At 32.6% G+C, this 23,590-nt stretch overlaps 2 protein-coding genes across 3 annotated transcripts; one reads left to right on the forward strand and one right to left on the reverse strand.

Annotated features, from left to right (window-relative positions):
- Positions 1–2,869: 2,869 nt before the first annotated feature.
- LOC145328097 (uncharacterized) lies at positions 2,870–7,731 on the reverse strand. The gene is made up of 9 exons (XM_080171668.1): positions 7,601–7,731; positions 7,099–7,177; positions 6,078–6,154; positions 5,801–5,898; positions 5,099–5,155; positions 4,579–4,689; positions 4,107–4,220; positions 3,397–3,518; positions 2,870–3,155 (listed from the first exon to the last, which is right to left on the reverse strand). The coding sequence occupies exons 2-9, from the start codon at positions 7,174–7,176 to the stop codon at positions 2,994–2,996; spliced, it is 819 nt and encodes a 272-aa protein (XP_080027794.1). The 5' UTR covers position 7,177; positions 7,601–7,731; the 3' UTR covers positions 2,870–2,993.
- Positions 7,732–18,329: 10,598 nt separating this feature from the next.
- On the forward strand, positions 18,330–23,500 carry LOC145328096 (uncharacterized). Of its 2 annotated transcripts, none has more exons than XM_080171666.1 (10): positions 18,330–18,348; positions 18,507–18,560; positions 18,990–19,052; positions 19,380–19,471; positions 19,929–19,997; positions 20,236–20,303; positions 20,720–20,754; positions 21,348–21,421; positions 22,295–22,340; positions 22,904–23,500. In XM_080171666.1, the coding sequence occupies exons 1-10, from the start codon at positions 18,336–18,338 to the stop codon at positions 22,978–22,980; spliced, it is 591 nt and encodes a 196-aa protein (XP_080027792.1). In that variant the 5' UTR covers positions 18,330–18,335; the 3' UTR covers positions 22,981–23,500. The 2 variants fall into 2 exon arrangements, with proteins under 2 accessions (XP_080027792.1, XP_080027791.1); XM_080171665.1 differs by having other exon boundaries at positions 18,331–18,347; positions 18,500–18,560.
- Positions 23,501–23,590: the final 90 nt, after the last annotated feature.

A 23,590-nucleotide genomic window follows, 5' to 3' on the forward strand; every position in this document is an offset into this window, starting at 1 on the left:
AACCAAGTGCAGAATTATGAGAAAATAACATATATTGCTAAACATAAACTGTATTTTGAATTGCAGCACTATTGCCTCCATAATCATTGGGCCAAATTTTATTAAATATACGAGCAGCTACACCCCTTAGAGGCCTCTAGGGGAACTTGATAAGGGGAGATTTTAATCCAAAAACACAATTTTTTTTCTTCAGATTTTTAAAAAATGTTTAGAGGGGAGCAGAGAAAGGTTGACCATCCTCCATTTTTAATTTTAGATTTTAGAAAAAAAAATTGGGGGGCTATTTTGTTTCTATGGTTGATTTATCTTGGGAGGGGGGTGGTTGTACCCACTCTAAAAATAGTTAAACCTTCCAAAAACCTATGAGAAGCTTTGGTATAAACAGAAAGACAGACAAACAGAAATTCTGTTACTGTATTATAAGAACAATCGGTTGTGCCTCTAGCATCTAAGTGCTATTTATAAAAAAGGGATAAGAAGGGTATAGAAAAAAAATCTAGGACCAGCGTAGACCTATGTGGACTTTCCTTAAAAAGGAGAACTCAATCAGTTTACTAGTTTTTGAAAACTTAAGCTTCAGACAAAAAACCTTACTACTTTATATAATGGGATAGGCTAGCCTAGAAGTTGAGTTACCTTAGCCTTAGACAGATGTAAAGAAATATGTATACCCCAACTCTCAGGCTCCCCTTTAAAAGATGTAGGATTCAGCTTATTTTAACAATTTTAACAAAAATGAATTAATAATATACTTTTACCAGAATAACTTAATTTTCCTTACAGACACTTTTACAGCTTTTACTTGTTGCTTGCATTCTTATACTAAGCTTTTTTTTATTTTATTGGTGAAACTACATTCAAAACAACAAAGTCCTAGTAGAGCACAAATGAGTTACACAGTTTGCAAGACCTAAAGCATAATTCAAAAGGAGATTGGTGTATATAAATACCAGCGGCTTCGCCCTTAGCCTCTAGGTGCTTGGCCCCAAGAGGTTTGATCAAACAAATTTTTGGTATTTCAGCTTTAAAAGCTTTAAAAGGGGTGGGGTATTTTTAATTTTTTGGGGTTGTTGAGGGTGTCCAACTTCCCAAGAAAACCTTCCGGGGACCTTTGAGAAGCTACCCTGTAAAGGAGAACCCAATTGGTTCAGCGGTTAGCGAGATCCTTCGCTACAAACATACAAATAGACAGACAGACATCGTTCTACTTAGTATTTTAGATAGATATAATATAAACATATGTGTAATTGAAAAAATACATTGGTAGACAGGAAAGAATTGGTTTTTTTTTGTACGTGCGAATGTGTTTTTTTTATGTTTGGCTGAAACATTTAATTGTTGATCATGCTTGGGGAACTGGACCTACGTCTCAGAGAGAATTTCAAAATTTGTGGAAGAAAGGGATGTATAGTGCTTGATAGTGAACTGCGTTTATTATGTTATGTTATTTAAACCCTTCCCCATTCATTATTATTGAAAAATATGTAAAATGATTGGTTTCAGTGCATTAAGCGATTAGTTTTACAGTTCAATACTTGATTCTATTCTATGAAAAAAAGGTAAATCCAAAAAAGCTTATATTTTCAATGATCAGAACTTTTTTTACCACGTAGTTTTGAATTAAAGTAGTAAAATTTATTTTTAATAATTCAAATTTTAGTAGCAGTTACATATAATGTAAAATATAATTTGACTGATTCTTGTTGTGTTATTTTAGTGGTGTCCTACATCATTATTATATTTGATAATAAATCTGATGACAAATACTTATTTTTGTCAGTGCTGGTCGGCTCTACTCCAGTCTGTCAGTCAATTTCCTGAGTTGGCAGTTAAGTCCTCCATGCAACTTTAACAATTTGACTATAAGCAGATCCTAGGTAGCATATATTTTATTCTGTTTGCCCTACACTAGCCCAACATTAATTTTGTAGGAACACCATTATCCAATAACACAAACTAAATGTGCAGTTGACAGCAATAATCAATTTAACGAAAGAAAATTATAGTGTACTAATTTACCATTAAGTTCCTTTCTACTAAAATTATTATAATTATCATTCATTATCATTTTATTTACTTTAATTTAGAAATATCATAGAATTTTCCTACAAAAGGAATTTTTGATATTTTATGAACCAAGGACATCTTTTTGGTTAAAGATCTCAATTATCAACTTTTTAGAAACATGATGGAATTTTTAGAACTCTGAACCTTTTCTGTAAATTGTACATAAATCTATATCATATATTTTGTCTATAAATCAATGTAGGAAGCATAATTAAATAGATTTTATTCAATTGTTTGATTCCATACATTGAAAACTATTATTGATAAGCTTTTAGCCTGCAGCGCACCCTACAAAACTATACTATTTTCCTATGTTTGTCCCACTGTACAGTATGTATATTTATGTATTATGTATTTGTTCACTTTGTATAGCTTTATTAAATGAAAGAAATAATATATATGTTTTATAATGTTATAATGTTTTATAATAATACTAGCGGCTTCGCCCCTAGCCTCTAGGGGCTTTGCCCCAAGAGGTTTGATCAAACCAATTTTTCGTATTTTAGATTTAAAATAAAAAAGAAGAAAAAAAAATTTTTTTTGGGGGGGGTATTTTTCCTTTTTTTGGGGGGGTTAGGGGTGTCCCACCCCCCAAGAAAAAAGTTATAAACCTTCCCGGGAACTATGAGAAGCTACCCTGTAAAGGAGAACCCAATCGGTTCAGCGGTTAGCGAGATCCTTTGCTACAAACAAACAGACAAACACACAAACAAACAGACAGACATCGTTCTACTTTGTATTATAGATATAATTTTCAAATAACAATTAAAATTTTCAAGTTAAATGGAGAAAAATAACATCATTTAATTGCAAAATGTATTGTTCCTTAAAGCATTAACATGAATCACAATAGTTACATTAAAAAATTTGTTGAATTATATTAGAGTTAAGTAATTTTTAATATGAAAACTCTATTTGATTCTATCTTATTCTCTCTCAGGACTCCAGAAGAAGTCAATCACATACTTTGAAGCTTCATCCATGTGCTCAAAGGCATGAAGGTATGCAGCCTTGGCTTTATCAAACTTGTCTCCATACAGGCCAATGTCATCAGTAGCAGTGTCAATGCCATAGGCATTCTTCATGGCCTAGACAGATTGCTTGATTAGTTAAATTGATTGATGATTTTGTTGTACTGTGATAGTCAGATAAATTTGGCCATATTGATTAGGTAAAGGGTGGGTTGGAAAAAGAAGCTCAAAGCTCATTTGACCTTAAATGTTTGATTATAAGACAGATTAAAAACTAATAATAATTTTTGAATGATAGATACTTAATTATAAGAATTTTCTGATAGGTTGATATTAATGATGGTAGATATAAATTTACCTCATAGAATTGCCACTTGTAGCAAACCTCAACAAGACCTCTATCTCTGCACTCAAAAAAGACTCTCTTCCTTCCAAAAACTTTCATCAAAGGATTTCTATCAAGATTTTTCTGGGGCCAGGCTGAAATAATTTCAATATGTATAAAATAACTATTACACCAATTACACACAAATTGGTTTGTATAAAAAGCCTATTGAATTTCCTCACTTTTATACAGTGTTGCAGAGCCGGAGCCGGGAGCCGTGGAGCCGCTATATTTTGCCAGAGCCGTAATTTTCGTTAAAATACGGCTCCGGCCTAGATAAATTATAATTTGGTAACTCTGTTTTGTCATGTGCAAATGCCCTTTTAAAGTTTTTCAAGTCCATTTTTATCAAAAATTGAACTTTTAAAACTTTCAAAAGTCAAAAATAAAAAATATTTTTTTTATGGGGGAAAAAATATGTCGAGCTTTTCTTGATTTTAGGTCGGAGCCAGAGCTGGAGCCGCCATCATCACAGACGGCTCCTCAGAGCTGGAGCCGCACTAAAATCAAATGGCTCCGCAACGCTGCTTTTATATATTCATGCCTTTTTCTGGTGTATAATCCTCTTAAGATTTTTTTTCAATTTTGAAAATTTTGTTACCCCTCCCCCCCCCCCTGAAAAAAAACTCTCTAGCCGCAGCATTAAGATGACACTATTATTTAAATGATTGTACTAGAATTACCTTCTGAGATGTCTTTGCAGTCAGAAACCATGGATTCTATTCTTCTTAAAGCCTCATCATCCTTTCCAATTGGAGTATCAGCCATCTTTGCCTTCATAACTTCAAATGTCCACACTAAGATGAAATATTATTTAAATATTATAAATATTGCCTAGGTTCGATCATAGAATAAGATTTTACAATTAGTTTGAATAAGATAAAAACTACATTTTCCTAGATAGAAATGTTAAAACAAAATCCATGAGTCATTCTTATGTTGATATTTTCTTTAATATGATGTGAGTCTAGAAATCTCATTAATGGTCCACCAGTTACATATTTCCATACTGTCCTGCACCTGACATAGCAGCAGTAGGAACCATTTTTAAAGTTTTTAGTTATGACACGGTGTTGGCCCAAGATTCAAACCTATCATCTCCATGGTGACGATTGGATGCGCTATGTGCTGAGCCATGATCGTGGATTTACTTACACTTAATGTTATTATCTTGATCAAGAACCCCCATCTTCTTCAGTACACAGGATAATCTTCCCATCTTTGCATTTGTAACAGATTTGTGCTCATCAACTATATCTTTGAATTCTAAACAGAATTATTAGCATCACAATGAACATACTAATTGGCTACACAATTAATAACTTTCCCTCACTTTGGATCTGCTCCTATTAAAGATATAGGGTAGTCAAAATTATGTGCCAATCTAAATGTTTTACATGGTACTTAATATCAACTGATTCTAACATCTAAAGGTACAACAGCAGCTGTCAACTTTACTGTTTTCCATAATATCATTATGAATAGACAAAATCCAAACTGGATTTTTAATTGTTTTTTTCAAAATTCTTTATACAGTTTTATTATTTAATACAATTTATTTACTTGTTCTGCGTTGTTAAAGATGTAATTTTTACTATAAAACTGAATGATCTTGCAAACTTGCTTTACTATGTGTCTTATCATGTTTTACAATCAGAAGTACTAATTTCTTTACCTGAAACATCTCTCTTGTTTCTGGAGAATCTTCCCATTTCAGGCATACCCAGAAGACCTGAATGAATTTTCCTTTTAAATTTTAAAAGCAACAAATTAAATTGTGACTAAAGCATCATTTTTTTTGTCAAATTTGAATTCTTTTTCGAGCAAAAAAAGGGTTAATTTTTCAGAAAATTAATTAAAAAATTGTTATAAGAGTGATCATCTAAAGAAAACAGAGCATCATCCGCTTGTAAAGGATGCGATACTCTAACACCCAAAATATTTGGTTAAATAACATCCAGCAACCAACCATTTGTTTACAGAACCTTTGTCCCAACTGTGCGTGTTAATGAAATGTACCTTTTATAGGCTAATGCATTTCCCCTACTCTAACAATGTATGTTGTGCACCTGATGTAGCTGCAGTAGGAACTATTTTTAAAGTCTTTGTTTATGACACTGTGTCTTTGGGGTCTAAAATGGGAAAGTTCTACCATTTTTTTTTACTATAAACACTAGTGCATAATTATGGGTTCAACTATATGCTGAAATAATCTACAATACCTGTGTTATTCTTTCTTACCTCTCCAGTTTATTTTATGGCATAAATCAGAAGATCAATCATATAGTAGTAATATTACCCCTTATATTCACCATGTCATTCAAAAGAAGATGATCAATTATGTGTGAATAATTCACAATAATAATAGTAATCTCACCTCTCATGTTAATTAAGTCATCATCAGCAGTAAGAGGGTCAACAAGGCTAAAAACATCCACTTCAACTGCATCAGTCTTACATTTCTCATTGGCATCCCTTAAAATCATACAACCTATTATTTATGCATGTACATAAAATATTGAAAAAGTCTTGAGTGATTAATCTTTCATTCTATGGGATAAGTGTTGGTATTGTGAGCTCTTAGGTAAACAAAAGCTATGAGCTGAGCCTCTAGTAGAGTATTGAAATTATTGCAAACTTTTTACAAAAGTTACCTGAGTGATTTAAAGTATTCATAGGTTACTTTAGGTCCAAAACAGACACTGAGAAGATTGTATCTGTCAAATTTCAGCTGAAATAAATAGTTAATTTCATCAGATCTTACTATATATATAAACTAGCGGTTTCGCCCCTAGCCTCTAGGGGCTTTACCCCAAACGGTAATTCAAAGAAAAAAATTGGATATGCAACCACTAATTTAAAACTGATTTTAAAAATAGAATTGAGGAGAATTTTTTGTGTGTGTTTTTTTTTGGGGGGGCCGGGGGGTTGGGGGTGTCCTACCCATCAAGAAAATAGCTTAAAACCATTACAGGACTACTAGGTATATTCCCTGAAGAGTAAAGCCTAATCGGTTCAGTGGTTACTGAGATCTTAAGCTTCAGATGGATTTTGTAGTATAGATGTAGTTAAAATAATTTAACATAGAAGACGACATAAAACTAACTTCCATTATAGTTAATAAATAGAGTAGTTAAACATTTGTTGAAAATCTTCACAAGAAATTTTTATATTTCTATCAGCAGACAAGAAAATTACAATTTTACTATTACATGTTAGACAGACTGACAAAATTTTAATAAATCTAGAGGTCGTTGTCAAAAGCAGGAAAAAAATTGTTATTTCTATAAACAGTAAAATCTTCTGAATATCGTAAACAGACAATTATAAGGATTACATTCATTGATCAGAAAAAGCTTTTTTTATCCTTCTATCCCTAATACCAGTAGAGAAATTATTACAAAATAGTAAAATTTTTCCCAGTTGGGCTCCAAAACCGTTCAATATCCACTGGATTAGAACCTGTTGCTGGATATTCTGAAAAATCATGTATTGCAATGTACAACAGACAATTTTTCACGATCATTAAAATAAAAACTATAAAGTATACCAATTTTGTCAGCTCGGGCCTTTGGAACCTCTGAGATGACAAAAAAAATTTAATTTAATAAGTTTTCACTTTGATGTCCGCATGAAACTGTCTATAATACGATACAATAAAAAACAAACTATTACCTTCATGTCATGATAGGATCCCATCCTATCCGCAGAGGCTACTGCCGCCAGGCAAACAAACACTAACAACCCTCTCATTCTAGACAAGAATTTTTTTCAGCATGACTTTGAAACCGTTTGATATCCGTTGTATGAGAATAGGTTCTTACCCATACTTAAAAATCATGTATAGCATTGTATTTCCAATAATATAAAATGGAAAGTGATAAATTTAATACCAGTTTTAGTGTTATAATATTTATTTTAATATCCGCGAAACGTTAACTATTATAATATAATATGGAATATGAAAAAATTTAATTCCAAAAAATCTTCCATCGTCTCATTTACTTAAAGTAATATAAAATAATCTATAAAAAATTTTTCATCTTATTGGGCTATTTATGATATTTATTTTTCAGTTAGTTAAAATTGAGTCATGGATAGTTAGTATAATAGCATTATAATTATAGTCTTATGTTGGTAAAATAACAGCAAAAGAAATCAAGAAAAAGATGTTTACCTTACAGCTTCTAGATGAGAAATGTTCCTCAACTTTGATTTTTCCTTTTAATGAAAACTTAATTTTGTGTGTGCACTTTTTCACATTGAACTTATCTTAGCCCTGTTCACTATTTTGAAAAAAAGCAGTACATTTTAAAAATCAATTATTTTTGGGTTTAAGTTTTGTCCTGTAAATGTATTTCTCTCAAGTTGCAAGTTAAGCAATGATTAATCTCCCCCTTATCTATGAAATTAATTAGATATAAGGGAGATAGTTGCTTAGGCCGCCCCTAACTCTTACCCTGGAGGCTACCAAATAGCCAATATAACAATAAAGTATTTCCTTTTGAGGGTACCTTATGTGATGCTACCAGATTTTATCTTATTGTATTTGATTGTAGGTGGATAAGAACCTCCCTTTCCCTTTCCCCCCTCCACCACCAATGAGCCTGAAATATAGACTAAAATTTGTTTCATCTCTGACTAAAAGTATTTTTAAGGACGAAAAATTGAAAAGGGCTAACCTACAGAGTCACAGACATTCACATGTGAAATATAAATTTTTTTTGCGTAACAGTTTCTCTTCAGTTTCATTTGGACCACTCTACTTATTTTTAAAAGCGAAGCTTTTCTATAATTAGGGTCGGTCCGTCCGTCCGTCCGTGACGAATAACTTTGTTAGTTAATTTAGGCACGTTAGCATTGTCCTATCGATTTTAAATTTTACATGTTGATGATTCCTGTAGTAGATAGATACAATTTAGAAAGTGTAGCATCTCTATAATCGTTACCAGAATGTCCGTACGTCCATTTTCAACATGTAGATTTTTTCACTTTTTTAACAACAAATTTTTATATGATTGAATTATCCGATTGATTTGATTTTTGGTATACTGATTCCTAAGGCAACAAAGTACAATATTATAAGCGAAGCAACTCTATAATCAAGTCCTAAAATGTAAGTATGTCCATAAACATTACCCTGCATCAAGCAATTTTTCAACAAATTTACTTACAATTTTTCTTCGACTCCTATACATTTATATACTGATTATTCAGCTTTGACACTATACAGTGTTAATGCCCTTTTGTCCTACCGTTTCAGAGCCTCGCTTTTATGGATGTTGTCATCCTTGTTATATTAATGCTATCTAAAATATTAATAATAAATAAATATACTATTTCAAATACAAAAAAAATATCTTAGATGTAGGCTATTCGTATAGGCTATAAGTTTTAAAAATCTTAAGATAAAAATGGACTATAATTAAAAATGATAATATTTTGTTTACAGTGTATTCATTAGCCTTATTATTTTTGTTTAAATAAGGGTATAAAGGATAACGGTAAATATTTGTTCCTGTATTGATTCTTCTTATTGCGGATCTTGAACAATATAGCCTAGGACATAATAGCGTCGGACAAAATAGCGTCATGACAAAATAGACTCGGGACAAAATAGCCTCAGGACAAAATATCCTTAGGACAAACAGCCTCGGACAGTAGGAAAATATCCTATACTGATAATAATGTTCATGGCCGCAGCGCTCGGCCCTCTAGTCATATAAAATAACCTAAGTTTACCTAAAAATTGTACAATAATATTGAAAATTGTAAAAAATCTACCAACCACTTTTTTTGTAAAATCAACACAATTTTAAACCACCTATGTATTAACAGTTGAAGATATTTTTCTAACGTAAATGGCCTGAAGCTATTTTGTCCAAAATAGTTATAAACCTTCCCAGCTATGTGAGAATCTACACTGAAAAGGAGAATCAAATCAGTTCAGCGGTTATCGGGATCATTTAGTACACACAGACAGAAAGAGACACCCTGTTACTTGCCACCCTTAGCCACAGATATCAAATTTAACTTAAGCCGCCCTCAGATTATGAATATGCAGCTGTCAACTCCTTGAAAATATCTTATTCATAATACATAAATCTCTGATAAAATAACACTTTTATTATTGTTTTTATAACATGTTTATTTCAAAAACAAGTATATATAAATCTTGATTTATCATTTTTTTTACAATTTAGACTGTTTTTAAATGAAGAAAATTATATAATTTTAAATATAAAGTATACTCTAACCCTAATTTAAGAGTTTGTGTTTTTCTAATACACAAAATCTCGATAACTGCTTTTTATGTAAATGAGCTTTTAGTTCTTGTCCATCTATTATTAATTTTAGTAAAGTTTTCCATGATCGACCACTGAATAATCGTTTTGGGCTTTACTTTTAAAAAGCGAAGCTTTTATATAATTAGGGTCGGTTACAGTTAGCTTTTTTCGTTAATTTAAATAGGTTAGAATTGTCCTATCGATTTCAAACTTTGCATGATGGATCCTTTAACAGTTAGGTACGACTTTGAAATCGCAGCAACTCTATAATCAGTACTTGCTGATTTTTTACTTTTTTGACAACAAACTTCTGTATGTTAAAATTAGCAGATTCATCTGACTTTAAGTATACTGATTCCTATTACAACAAGGTATAGTGTTATAAGCAAAGCATCTCTATAATCAATTCCTAAAAACGCTAGAATGACCTTAAACAGTAACATGCATTTAATCAGATTTGCAACAAATTTATTTATAATTTTGTATAGACATGTGCAATAATATTCAGTTTATTCAGTTCTGGCACACAACAAGTGTTAATGGTTGTTTGTCCTTCTAATTCAGAGCTTCGCTTTTATGGATGTTGTCATACTTCTTATACTTATCAGGTCGTTTTACATTTTTGGTGGTTTCCCTACCTCTCATAACAGAACAAGGATGACAACATCCATGAGTAGCGAAGCTCATAAATTATGGATGGATATCTGGAAAAAATTAACTTTATTGCAGTTTCATAAAAAAAAACCGTTAATCTAAAAAATCACAAAACCTTGTATGATTTATAACGAGAAAATCTAGGAATCGGTCTAGCACCTTAGCAAATCAGCAAATCTTAATGAAACTTTGTGTGGAAAAGTAAATTGTGAACTTATTTAATCCCTAAAAATATCAGCCGTCTATCCATAGAGAAAAAAATAAAAGAGAGGAATCGAAGCAACTAGAAGACGAAAATTGGCAGTGGGCCTAGAGGCCTACTCAGCGCTGTTGCCGCGCTAAAATTTATTGCTATTCCACTACTTTTCAAATGGCAGGATTAAAAATTATTAAAAAAAAATATTTTTTACTTTTTACTATTTCCATATTTAGTGCAAGAATATTAGATTAGATATTTTCGTTTTAATGTTTTAATTAAAAATTACATAGAATTTTATTTTTATTTAAAAGAATTTGTTCATGAAAGATGAATCCTTCTATTTCTAAAAAGGGGGAAATTTTTTTCATAATGAACATTCAGCTGATTCTGACCGCCCACGGCTGTTTGCTAAATATCGCTTTTCTTTTTATTCACATTATTATTTATGATTGACTTACAAAAAGCCCTGGGCGGCTTTTGATTTTCGTCTGCTTCTAAATTTAGGGATGGGGAAGTAGTATTTTACCATGGAAAAGGGGTGAGTATTCATCCTCTTATCCTTTTTCCTTATGCGTCTATCTCAGTTAGGAGTAAAGAAAATCATGAAAACCTAAAAATCTAGAAATCAAACTAGCACCCCAACCAATAAGCAAATCTGGATAAAACTTAATAAAGTTATGCAGAATATATAAGTATTTAATCCCTGAAAATTTCAGCCGTCTATGTTGAATATGAGTTGAGAAAACCATGCAAACTTAAAAATGTAGGAATCAATCTAGCACTTCAACCAACTGACGAATCTTAATGAAACTTGGTGAAAATATGAAGACTGTTAACATATTTAATCCCTAACAATTTCAGCTCTCTGTCTTTTATAGGAGCCGAGAAAATCACGTTTCCCTATTTCTGTCTAAGACGGACGGGCGGAATTATAGAGTAGCTTCGCTACTAAAAATGTAGACACACATAATAATAAGTTAGTTAGTATTTCTTGTGTTTTAACCCTTATAGATCAAATAGTACAATAAAAGTTGTTTTTTTATAATTCTAAATATGTTATTTCTTATTAATTCTTTACATAACTGATTGAGTTCCATTTAAGGGAAGCTTGACATAGGTCCTGGGATGGCTAATTAATTTTTAAGTTAATTCTTTTGGATGTTTTAATGCTATTTTTCTGCTGCCTTCTAGCCCCTTCGTAGACAGAGCCTCTAGATGCTAGGAGCGCGGTCGCTATTATACATAGTAAAAATACAACTATTTGCAAATGAATAATTTCATTAAATTATTGTTAAAAATTTTGAGAGGAAATGATTGGAGCTTTTAGTAAATAAGTTCAATTTTGAAACAAATTTAAGCTAGTCCATTAAAGTCTGAGAATTTATCTACGCGAAGCCCCAATAGGTTCAATCAACCTATTTTTGTGTTGTTTAGTTTTTTTTTGGGGGGGGGAGGAGAAAATAGCTTAAAACCATCCCAGTACTACTAGATATATTCAATCGGTTCAGTGGTTACTGATATCTTAAGCTTCAGACAGACGGACAGACAGACAGACATACATCGTACTACTTTGTATTATAGATTGTCTATTGTTGTGTGTTACCAAAGATCTCAACAACCGCTGGACCGAATAGGTTCTCCTTTGCAGTGAAGTTTCTGATCTCATTTATTAAATAAAATGAAATAACCTAAAATATGAATTAAAGAGAAACTTCATTTCATATTTTTAACTAAAATGTAAAATCATTTTTGTCAAGAATTTATTCTATTTCAATAGATGAAGTCCCATTATAAAATCAATGCTCTTTATTTAGATGAATAATAATTTTCAAAGCTTCTCATAAGCTTTGTTTATCTTTTTTTAGATACATTTGTTTCTATATTTATTACTAGCAGCAGCTACGCCCCTAGAGGCATCTAGAGACCCTTGAGTTGTGGGAAGAGTCAACCCCCTCTTTCAGTTTTTTAAAGAAAAGTTAAAAATATTTTTTTTTTTTTGGGGGGGGGGCACTATTTTTTAGGGTGAATTTCTCTAGGGATGATGGTGGTACCCTCCTTCAAAATAGTTAAAAACCTTACCAGGATCGACCTAGTAGAAGCTACCATGTAAGGAGCACCATATCAGTTCAGTGGTTGGCGAGGTCCTTTGGTACACACGCACACAAAGAGACACAATAACCTGTTACTTTATTTTAAGGATTTGCAGCTGCTACTTTTTGGCTATATAACATTAATAAAAGCACAACATTCACCAATGACTGTCATAAATTGTATATCAAGTTAATATAGTCCGTCTCACTAAACGAAAGTGGCTATAACTGACATAATACCGATATGACGTCAAAATGTTTGACAGGGTAAAAAAAGATATTAAAAAACGACAGGTTTAAGGCTATATCTGGTGTTTATGAGTTGCCTTTACTCTCAAATCTCAAATCGTCTACTCCATGTTATATGCAAGGAAAAGAAAATGAAATAAATTTTCTACGTAAATTAAGGATACGCTGGACCTTATGATTCATTATTATCATGTACTCTATAAAGTGGAACGTGTAGCTGGCTAAAATAACGATCCCTTTTCCTACTTCTGGATGAACTAACTGACCAATAAGTGATGTCGACTAACCTAAACTGACAAAAAGAATTCCCGTGTCATAATATACACGTATATCCTATATCCATTGCTGGAGCGTATCATGCGGAATGTTTTCGTCCTTGTTAGAAAGGTTTAAATAGGAAATTCATGACTCATAATTTTGACAGTATAATAAACACTCTAAAAAATATGTAAAATATTAGTTGAGTTTTCCACTAGAGTTAAGACTCTAAGGGGCTAGGTGTAGCTTCGGGTACTAGACCTCTCTCCACGCACCTTGGAACATATATACAATACTTATGATTGCGGTGTAAAGCGTCCATTCACCCATCAGACAACCAACTCTCTGAGATGCACGACCTTTGTCTGAGAAGTCCCAACTTTACATGGTAGCGAGTTGCGCCTGTTTTGGGCCAAGGCTTTCCCCCTACTCTAACTATTTACTTCGCGCATCTGACATAGTAGCAGTGGGAACCATTTTTAACGTCTTTAGTTATGACGCGGTGTCGGACCGAGATTCAAACCTATCACCTTCCCGACGACGATAAAGCGCTACGTGTTGATCTACGGTCGCGGGTTTTCCACTATTCAATAAACACAATTTGCGCAAAGAGCAAAAACACAATTTGAGGGGGGGGGGGAAGCATCGTTTTAGTTGGTAAGTATGGTACCTCCTTTTTTTTTGGGGGGGGGGGGGGGAGGGAGTGGTGTTGGTGGTCGGGATTTAATCAGCCCATGCACATCCTTGCAGGGTCTTATACATTTGGCACATTATAGGGACCCAAAAAATATTTAAAATAATTATCTGGCTTTGTTTATCTGTACATGAAAAGCTATTTAATGAAAACTAACTTGCATATTTAGCATCTAATGGACGCAATCATCCTTGTTTATAAAAAAAGAAAATTTTAATGAGTATTTTAAAATAGATTTTTTTTGTGTACAGAGTAATGGTTAAAACTTTGTGCATTTTATGGTGACTAGAATTTTTTTACAGACACAGTAATTTATTCTAAAAACTAAATAATGCATTACAAAAATTCAAAATACCTAACGAAACACTGGTACCTAAAGTTTTATAACCAATTTATCAATTTGATAGCCCAAAAACTTTGGGTACTTTTTAAATATTTTGATAGTGTAAGGTCCAATCTTTTCAACTAAAATCATTCTGTCTCCATTGTCTTATCCCCTAAGATTCCTGGTAGAAATTGCAATCTTAAATGGATATTAGGGTTTTGCCGGATACTTTTTTGGTCTGATATCGGATATCCGGCTGATTTACAATGCCAAATATTTTGTATCCGGCAGGATATCTGGCAAACTTTTGATATCCAGAAAATTACCGGATATCCGGCATTATATATCAGCCGGATAATCGGACATTATATCAGCCGGATATTCGGACATTATATCAGCCGGATATTCGGACATTATATCAGCCGGATATTCGGACATTATATCAGCCGGATATTCGGACATTATATCAGCCGGATATTCGGACATTATATCAGCCGGATATCCGGGATACGGCCTAAAAGTATCCGGACCAACCCTAATTCAAGATTGCAATTTCAAAGAAATCAGCCGGATATCAGGCATCCGGAAAGTTTTAATATTCAGTATCTGGCCAGATATTGAAAACGGTCAGGAGAAGGGATGGGGTACGATCATAAGGGGGAGGATGGTACGTTATATTAGCCAGCTGGGAAGAACATTTTATCTGGGTAGGTGAGAATCTCTCACAAAATCCCCAAAAATATGTATCCATTCCTTTGGGTTAAAATATGCCTGTTCTTGTTATTTTTATTTCGAATATAAGTCCTGTGTACCAATCCTGTCTGTCAGTACCATTGTGTACTAACCCATCCATCCGTGTACTATAATTTCCATGATTATAGGGATAAGTATATATATTGTGTAAATGGTTATGGTTTATTAGTCCAAAAATTAGAATATACAGAATGACCCATAATTTGACATCACTATCATTTCTGACAGTCAGACAGACAGAAGTAAAGACAGAATGACAGTCAAAATGAAAGACATAATGACAGTCAAAATGACAGATATAATGAAAGTCAAAATAACAGACATAATGACAGTCAAAATGACAGTCAAAATGACAGTCAAAATGACAGTCAAAATGACAGACATAATTACAGACAGGAGGACATACAGTATGACAGACAGAAAATTATACAAAATGATAGACATAACAACAAGCATAATGAAAGACAAAATGACAGACAGAATGACAGACTGAATGACAGACAGAACGACAGAAAGAATGACAGATAGAATGACAGAAAGAATGACAGATAGAATTCCAGACAGAATGACAGACATATTCCAGACAGAATGACAGACATATTCCAGACAGAATGACAGACAGAAGACACAAGTAAAGAAAGAATGACAGACATAATGACAGTCAAAATGACAGTCAAAATGACACACATAATGACAGTCAAAATGACAGACATAATTACAGACAGGAGGACATAAGTATGACAGACAGAATATCATACAAAATGATAGACATAACAACAAACATAATGAGAGACAAAATGACAGACAGAATGGCAGACTGAATGACATACAGAATGACATACAGAATGACAGACTAAATGACAGACAGAATGACAGAAAGAATGACAGATAGAATTCCAGACAGAATGACAGACATATTCCAGACATAAGACATAAGTAAATAAAGAATGACAGACATAATGACAGATAGAATGATAGACAGAATGACAAACATAATGACAGATAGAATGAAAGACAGAATGCCAGTCAAAGTGACAGACATAATGACAGTCAAAATGACAGACATAAATACAGACAGGAGGACATACAGTATGAGAGACCGAATGACAAACACAATGACAGACAGAATGACACACATAATTACAGACAAGGGGAATTACCGAAAAAATAACATAGAGAATGACAGACATAATGTCAGAAAATATGACAGACAGAATAACAGACAAAATAACAGACAATATAACATACAGAATTACAGACATAATTTCAGACAAGATGACAGACAAGATGACAGACAAGATGACAGACTTGAAGACAGACAAGAGGACAGACAAGATGACAGACAAGATGACAGACAAGATGGCAGACAAGATGGCAGACAAGATGGCAGACAAGATGACAAACAAGATGACAGACAAGATGACAGACAAGGTGACAGACAAGATGACAGACAAGATGACAGACAAGATGACAGACAAGATGACAGACAAGATGACAGACATGATGACAGACAAGATGACAGACAAGATGACAGACAAGATGACAGACAAGATGACAGACAAGATGACAGACAAGATGACAGACAAGATGACAGACAAGATGACAGACAAGATGACAGACAAGATGACAGACAAGATGACAGACAAGATGACAGACAAGATGACAGACAAGATGACAGACAAGATGACAGACAAGATGACAGACAAGATGGCAGACAAGATGGCAGACAAGATGACAGACAAGATGACAGACAAGATGACAGACAAGATGACAGACAAGGTGACAGATAAGATGACAGACAAGATGACAGACAAGATGACAGACAAGATGACAGACAAGATGACAGACAAGATGACAGACAAGATGACAGACAAGATGACAGACAAGATGACAGACAAGATGACAGACAAGATGACAGACAAGATGACAGACAAGATGACAGACAAGATGACAGACAAGATGACAGACAAGATGACAGACAAGATGACAGACAAGATGACAGACAAGATGACAGACAAGATGACAGACAAGATGACAGACAAGATGACAGACAAGATGACAGACAAGATGACAGTCAAGATGACAGACAAGATGACAGACAAGATGACAGACAAGATGACAGATAAGATGGCAGACAAGATGACAGACAAGATGACAGACAAGATGACAGACAAAATAACAGACAGTGTAACAGACAGATTGCCTGACAGAATGACAGACAGAAGAACAGAATGTAATTGAGTTGCCGCGTTTCAAAAAAAAAAACTTTTCCATGATTCCTGAACTATACTTCGTTGTGAACTAAAAGTTGATTCAGAGTAAATTCGCACGAAACTGGGTAAGTTTGGACAGAGGACAAATAATGAATGTTAGTTCTGGATGACATAATATGATTTAAAGATAATTGGTGATAGATTGATGTACATACCCAATTACTGGTTGAAACGTTTGGACACTCAACTTAATAAATTAACCATTCAAATGTCCCCCAAAGTTGTAAAGTCAATGAATAAGAAAAAAAGGGTATAGTCCCTTTCGTGGCAATGCAACTTAAGGAGCGATTCTTTGTATTTTTCAAAGTAGCTTTTCTCCTATTTCTAGCTCATGCGGGGGGCTCTAATCCTGCGGGGCCAATTGCCTAACCCTGTGGGACAATCACCTAATCCAATATAACCTAACCTAATCTGAAATAACCTATAAAAAGCCATCTTACAAGTACGACGAAACATTATTATAAAACGTAGAATAGAGTGAAAAAACAGCCCAATGTCCCCTCCTTCCCAGCCTATTGCAAATTTATCTAAAATTTATACAGCTAACTTTATGATGTTGTTTTGTTTATTAAAATGTTTGATGCAGTAGCGTACAGACGGGGTGTGGGGGGGGGTGTAGCCATAAAAATTAAGATGATCAGATACACCCCTCAAAAGAGGGGTGTAACGTTTAACAAGATCTCTACACCCCCTTGACATTGTAATTTACTGTTACAAGATAGCTTATGTGCTAGTTTGATTTGAATCAATCTTTATTGTCTAAAATTACTTTAAATCCTTGCCAGTAGTGTACAGTATACCCCTATGTAATGTAAAGTTACAAGTGTATATAAGCTGAAACATTCCACATAATTCATCATTCGTAAACATTTCTCCGTCTAAATACTTTTCCAGTATGGCTTTGAAACCGATTAATATTCACTGGATTAGAACCGGTTCTCAGCAATGCTGAAACATCATGTATAGCTTCTTATTACACAAAATATAAGAATATAACAAAACTAGTTTTAATCTTATCCTTATTATTTTGAAAACCGCGGAAATCTGTCTATATACTATGCATTAGATAATTGTATTGTAATAAAACTTCAATTCCTATACATAAAGTATATTTTTTTCAGAATAAAAAAATGTTTGCAAAGGTAAATATTGTTATGGAAAAAACCTATTGATTTCTATTGGTTATTTATTTTATGTCATTTATTAGTTGCACAGCTGGTACAAAGTAGAAGATCGCGTATCATATTATTACTTTAATTCATTATTGATACGATGTTTTTATTTTTGCTTTAAGGTTTTACTTTTTATTGCCTGTGCGGTATTTTCTGCTACCCAAGCAGCTGAAGTGGCATCTGGTGAGTAAAATTTAAACTAAATTATTTTCTACTACTTTAACAGTGGTAGTAGCCCCTGGCGAGTAAAATTTAAAATGGATTTTTAATTGTTACTATAAAAAAGTGAAAAGAATTGATTCTTAATTATTGTTTTTACCGAAATAGTATTCGTGGTATCTGGTAAGTAAAATTTGAATGAAATTATTTTCTTCCGTCAAAGCATTTGTAGTGGCCTCTAAGACAATAATATAAGCTAAATTATTTTCTTCTACTCCCTAGCACTAGTAGTGGCCTCTGGTGAGAAAATTTAAACTAAATTATTTTCTATTTCTCCCTAGCACTAGTAGTGGCCTCTGGTGAATGTAAAATTGACTAAACTTAATTTATCTTTTAAATTTATCTGAGAATATTTGATGCAAATATAATTTGATAATCAGTATATTTGTTCAGGTTTGAGCTGTAATGAATGTCGCCAGATTGCCTATACAGTTGGTGGACTTGCTATCTCTCCTGGTCAGTAACTTTTAGTAATTGAACAACTACAATTATTGTAGATTGCCTAAAAAGCTTTGGAGGGGGAGGATTCTTTATGCCTAACACCTAAGTGGGGTCATAACCTTGCGGAGCCAACAGCAAAAGTGTTCTAACCCTGCAGGGCTACCCTTTAACCAAAATAACTTAACAAAACCGGACCAAATGTAAAACACTTACCTATTTGTCCTTCGGCACATAAACAACTTAAAATATAAACATATACATATTTATTTGGACATTAAAGTTTATACATATGTATTCAAGTCCTATGCATAGCCACTCTATAATTTTACTTGCATATTCTAGGTGGGCTAGAAGCAGGTTACCAGCTGGTGAAAGAACCTGTCTGTGCCGCCATGCCTGCAGAGTTTGAATGTGATGAAAATCTACCCTGGTTCTGGAAGGAATTGACAAATTTATTAAGCACTTATTCCACAAATCAATTGTCAAATTTTATATCTAATTTCTAAATTGAGTATATCAACACAAGCAAAGCCTGACTTTGTGGAAAATCAACCTTACATCATTTTAAAAAGCAACGCTTTTCCTAATATATAGCCAGTCCCTCTACATAGCATTAGTAGTTAATGTTAAAATTGCTCCATAATTTAAAATTTTGAAAGCGTGGCAACTCTAAAATCTCTTTCTGAAAGTCTACATTAAATGTCAATTGCTTACATTATAAGATTTTTATTTGTAAGTAATTTGGCATCAGATTCACATTCAAATTCTTTAAAAATCTATTTTAGTCCATTTATGTAATTTATTAAGCTTCACTTTTAATGAATGTTGCCATCCTTGCTTCAATATAATTTGTACTTCTGGCTTATATGATTGCTTTTAAATTGCTATTTTTGGAAGGTTTTGGGTGCCTGGATGTTTAACCCGGCTGAGGGATGGTACTCTCCAAAATACTTTTGCGAGGTATTATGATTCTCAACACTATTGGAAACACATCACAAGTATCATATCATTTTTTAAAATAATTACTGGCAATATTTGTTGTAACATTGTAGTGGCTGTACTTATTTGATACTACACAAAGTCACGTACACGGACGTTTCTGCTGATTTTATGGAGTGTGGGAGGGGTGGGAGGAGCACTCCTTTGCCACCTCCATAAGAGGTCCATGTCACGTGATGTGATCCATACTTATTTTCAGGATCTCTGCAAATCCGAAGATTCTGAGAATGAAATTAGCAGCGGAATTTCTTGCAAAGCATGCTCTGACAGGGAAATAGTGGTTTAATAAAAGCCTAGAACTACCCCCCCCCAAAAAAAAAAAAATATAGGTTGGATGTTACACTACCATCAGTATTGTTTTGGGAGAGGTAAAGCAATTTTTAAAAAAATACATTTCAACACTCCTATCGGCCCTCCTTAGTCAAAATAGTGAACGCGCCATTGAATGGATTTCATCTACTTAATACAAATAAAAAAGCTTTAATTGTTACCTTAATGCCGAATTTGACAAAGAAAATTAGAATTATTGATTAAAAATTTAGGAAACTGCTAGTTTTGAACTAGATAAAGATAACATATTTATAAAACTTTTAGTACAAGTTTAATTTGTCTAATTTTAAAATTTTTTTAGATGCTTCGCTGCATATTGGAAAATTGTTTATTAAAACCACTTTTTTAAATATCAGGCTTTTTGGAAACATAGCTTTTATGGCTAACCAGGAACATGTCATGAATTTTAAAAAAGTCATAAAGACAGTCATTATGTTACTCTGCATTTATTATACAGACCTTCTTTCTATATTTTTTTTTTTAAAGAATCTTTAACTTAAGTTGAAATCCCCTTTTAAAAATGTCTTTTTTAAGTTAGGTTAAGCTATATTATGTTAAGTTGTAAAAATGTTTAGAAAAGCTCCAAGGGGGTTTATGATTCTAATGATATGAAAAAGGAACGGCGTTGCAACAAATGCTTAAATTACAAAAGATTTAATCCTACAAAAGACCTAATCCTACAAATACCTAAATTTAAAAAGACCTACAAAAGGCCCAAAACAATATAACACAAAAAAAACTGCATTCTACAACTATACTTTAATTAGATTAGGTTAAGTTAGGTTATACGTTGATAATTATTATATTGTTTTATTTAGGCCTTTTGTGGGATTAATTAGGTCTTTGTAAAAACGCCAAGGAAAATCAAGATGTTTGATACGTGGATTTTTTTGGAGAAAGTTTCAGATTTTGACATGAAGTAAAATCACAAATAACACTGAAAAAGCTTTCCGCTTAAAATGATGATATGAATGGATCTGTAGGATATTTTAACCAAGGCAATTTCTGATTTCAAGACAGCCAAGTTCTGTGATCAATTCGCTGAAGAAGAAGGGGTAAGAATTTTAATTGTTTAATTCATTTATTTAATTTATTATTCTTAAACAACAAAACTATTATTTAATTTAAAATCTCTCTCTCAGTTCGTCTGTAAGAAATGTAAAGGTGATTTTTTAAAGCTGTTATCAAAGTTAGACAGCTAAATTTTTAATTGTGCTTTACAGTAATAAAGAAAAGTTTATTTTAAAGGGTACCGATACCAGATTTGTGGAAACAAAACTAATTAAAAAAACAAATTAAACTTTTACTCGGAGTTTTATTAACACGTTCTCACATTCGATGACCTAAAACTTCGGTTCAAACCCACAATGCCTCATTTTTTCACCAAAAATTCTAATCTACAGAAAGGATTAATTTGTTTATCATAATTGGGGGATTTTACATCAATATCTCTTAAGATTTAAAAGACAAACTTTATTTGTAAATAATTTTTGGGTAGACTGCAGTTCACGGTAAAATATTCCTGGTAATGAATATTTCCAAAAATCTATGAATTTTAAAGGCTGCTAGCTGCCAAACGGCTGAACGTGCAGATCATACCCGCACACCATTTTGAGCGGCATAAGAAGGCCTAAAAATATTCTGGAATAGCCAAGATCCAATGATGCACAGGGAAAGCTTCACTGAAGAAAACACGCGTAAAATAGGTCTTTTTCGCGCATTTCTCTGCACTGCGAGATAATTATGCATTATTGATTTATTGATATTCTAGATTATTTGTAGGCTTAAAACATGCATGATCTGTACTTCAGCCGTTTGGCAAAGAGCAGCCTTTAAAATTCATAGCTTTTTGGAAATATTCGTTACAATGAATATTTTACCGTGAATTGCAGTTGATCCTAATTATGAATTTTTTTTTAATAATTTAGGATGTTGAACAATGCAACAAAGCTTTGGATATTGTCATCCCTATTGGTTAGTATTTTAGAAAATAGCATAAATCCTTCACAAAAATGTTTTAAGATATGTCATGTAGAAATAGTAGTATTAATTAAAATTTGTTTGTTTGAGGTTTCATGCAATAATAAGGTATAATTTGTAAAGCATATAGCATCTCTCTTATAATTATGCAGTATTATTACAACAATTAAAGATGGAAAGTTAGGATTAATTTGTGAACCTCAAATCTTAACAATGTGTTTGATATTTGATTATTTGAGAATAATTCAAATCTAAACAAAATTAAACTTTTATTAAACATACATATTGTAATTAGGGAGGGAATGGACGATTGGCCCTAAATTGCACAAGTACACCAAGTTTTATAACCATGTTATCTTATTCGTTGGCTCAAAACTTTGAGAACTTATATTGAATTTTAATTGGTTGATTTAAATCTAGTAGCATATACAAATCTAAACCAATAATTTAAATCTACAGAATAAGATATTTTTGAAGCATCATTTTGAATGTATATCCTTTTATTGTACATTGTCTTGTCCCTTAAGATTCCTCTACTTAAGTGTACTTTTTTTCAGGTATGACTGTTATGTCTGAATCTGGAGATAAATGGATCCCCGGGGTGTGCAAGGAGAATGTCAAGTGCAAGAACTAATATGAGCATGACCGCCTTAAAAATCGATATATCATTACTTTGATGTTGCACCAGATTTACATGTACTTTAACAAAGTTATATGTAGTCGCAGATTGCTAAAATAAAGATATCCACAATTTACCCCTTTACTCCATCCCATTTTTACTCCATGTTCCAATTTTTATTTTCCTCGAAATCTGAGATTGGTAATTAATCAAAGGAATTTATAAAAAAAATATATGTGAAAAAATCACTAAAATTTCAAAAAATCTTGAAGCCGGCTGCAATTTTATATATGGAGTTTTACTATATAAATACTAAAAAAAATTACTTTAATAGCATATATTCTTTTTTTTCACAGTCGGCTTCAAAGTAATATATGTCACTATATACATTTTCATAATTATAATTTTATATTTTCATTTCTTTTAATTTTTATTTTTGTATATTTTACTTTTATTTAAAATTTCACATATGTACAAAAAGTAAGATAAATAATAATTTTATGTTATTAGCAAATACACATTGATAAATATAAAATACGTTGATATATTGACAGGGGAAAATTTAGGCTGCCAATATGGAACTCATTTATTGGTCAGTTAGTTTGTCAAGTAGGAGAGAAGGTCA

The sequence above is a fragment of the Acartia tonsa genome, chromosome 9, assembly GCF_053477335.1.
Source record: "Acartia tonsa isolate MP-2025a chromosome 9, ASM5347733v1, whole genome shotgun sequence".
NCBI lineage: Eukaryota > Metazoa > Arthropoda > Copepoda > Calanoida > Acartiidae > Acartia > Acartia tonsa.

Excerpts from the sequence above, each read along its gene's own strand:
- LOC145328097 (XM_080171668.1), bottom strand. The coding sequence starts at position 7,176 with ATGAGAGGGTTGTTAGTGTTTGTTTGCCTGGCGGCAGTAGCCTCTGCG. Across the intron at positions 4,690-5,098 it reads AAACAAGAGAGATGTTTCAG|AATTCAAAGATATAGTTGAT; the intron begins GTAAAGAAATTA and ends AATTCTGTTTAG. Across the intron at positions 3,156-3,396 it reads ACAAGTGGCAATTCTATGAG|GCCATGAAGAATGCCTATGG; the intron begins GTAAATTTATAT and ends CAATCTGTCTAG.
- LOC145328096 (XM_080171665.1), top strand. Across the intron at positions 19,053-19,379 it reads TGGACTTGCTATCTCTCCTG|GTGGGCTAGAAGCAGGTTAC; the intron begins GTCAGTAACTTT and ends TGCATATTCTAG. Across the intron at positions 20,304-20,719 it reads TCTTGCAAAGCATGCTCTGA|CAGGCTTTTTGGAAACATAG; the intron begins CAGGGAAATAGT and ends TTTTTTAAATAT.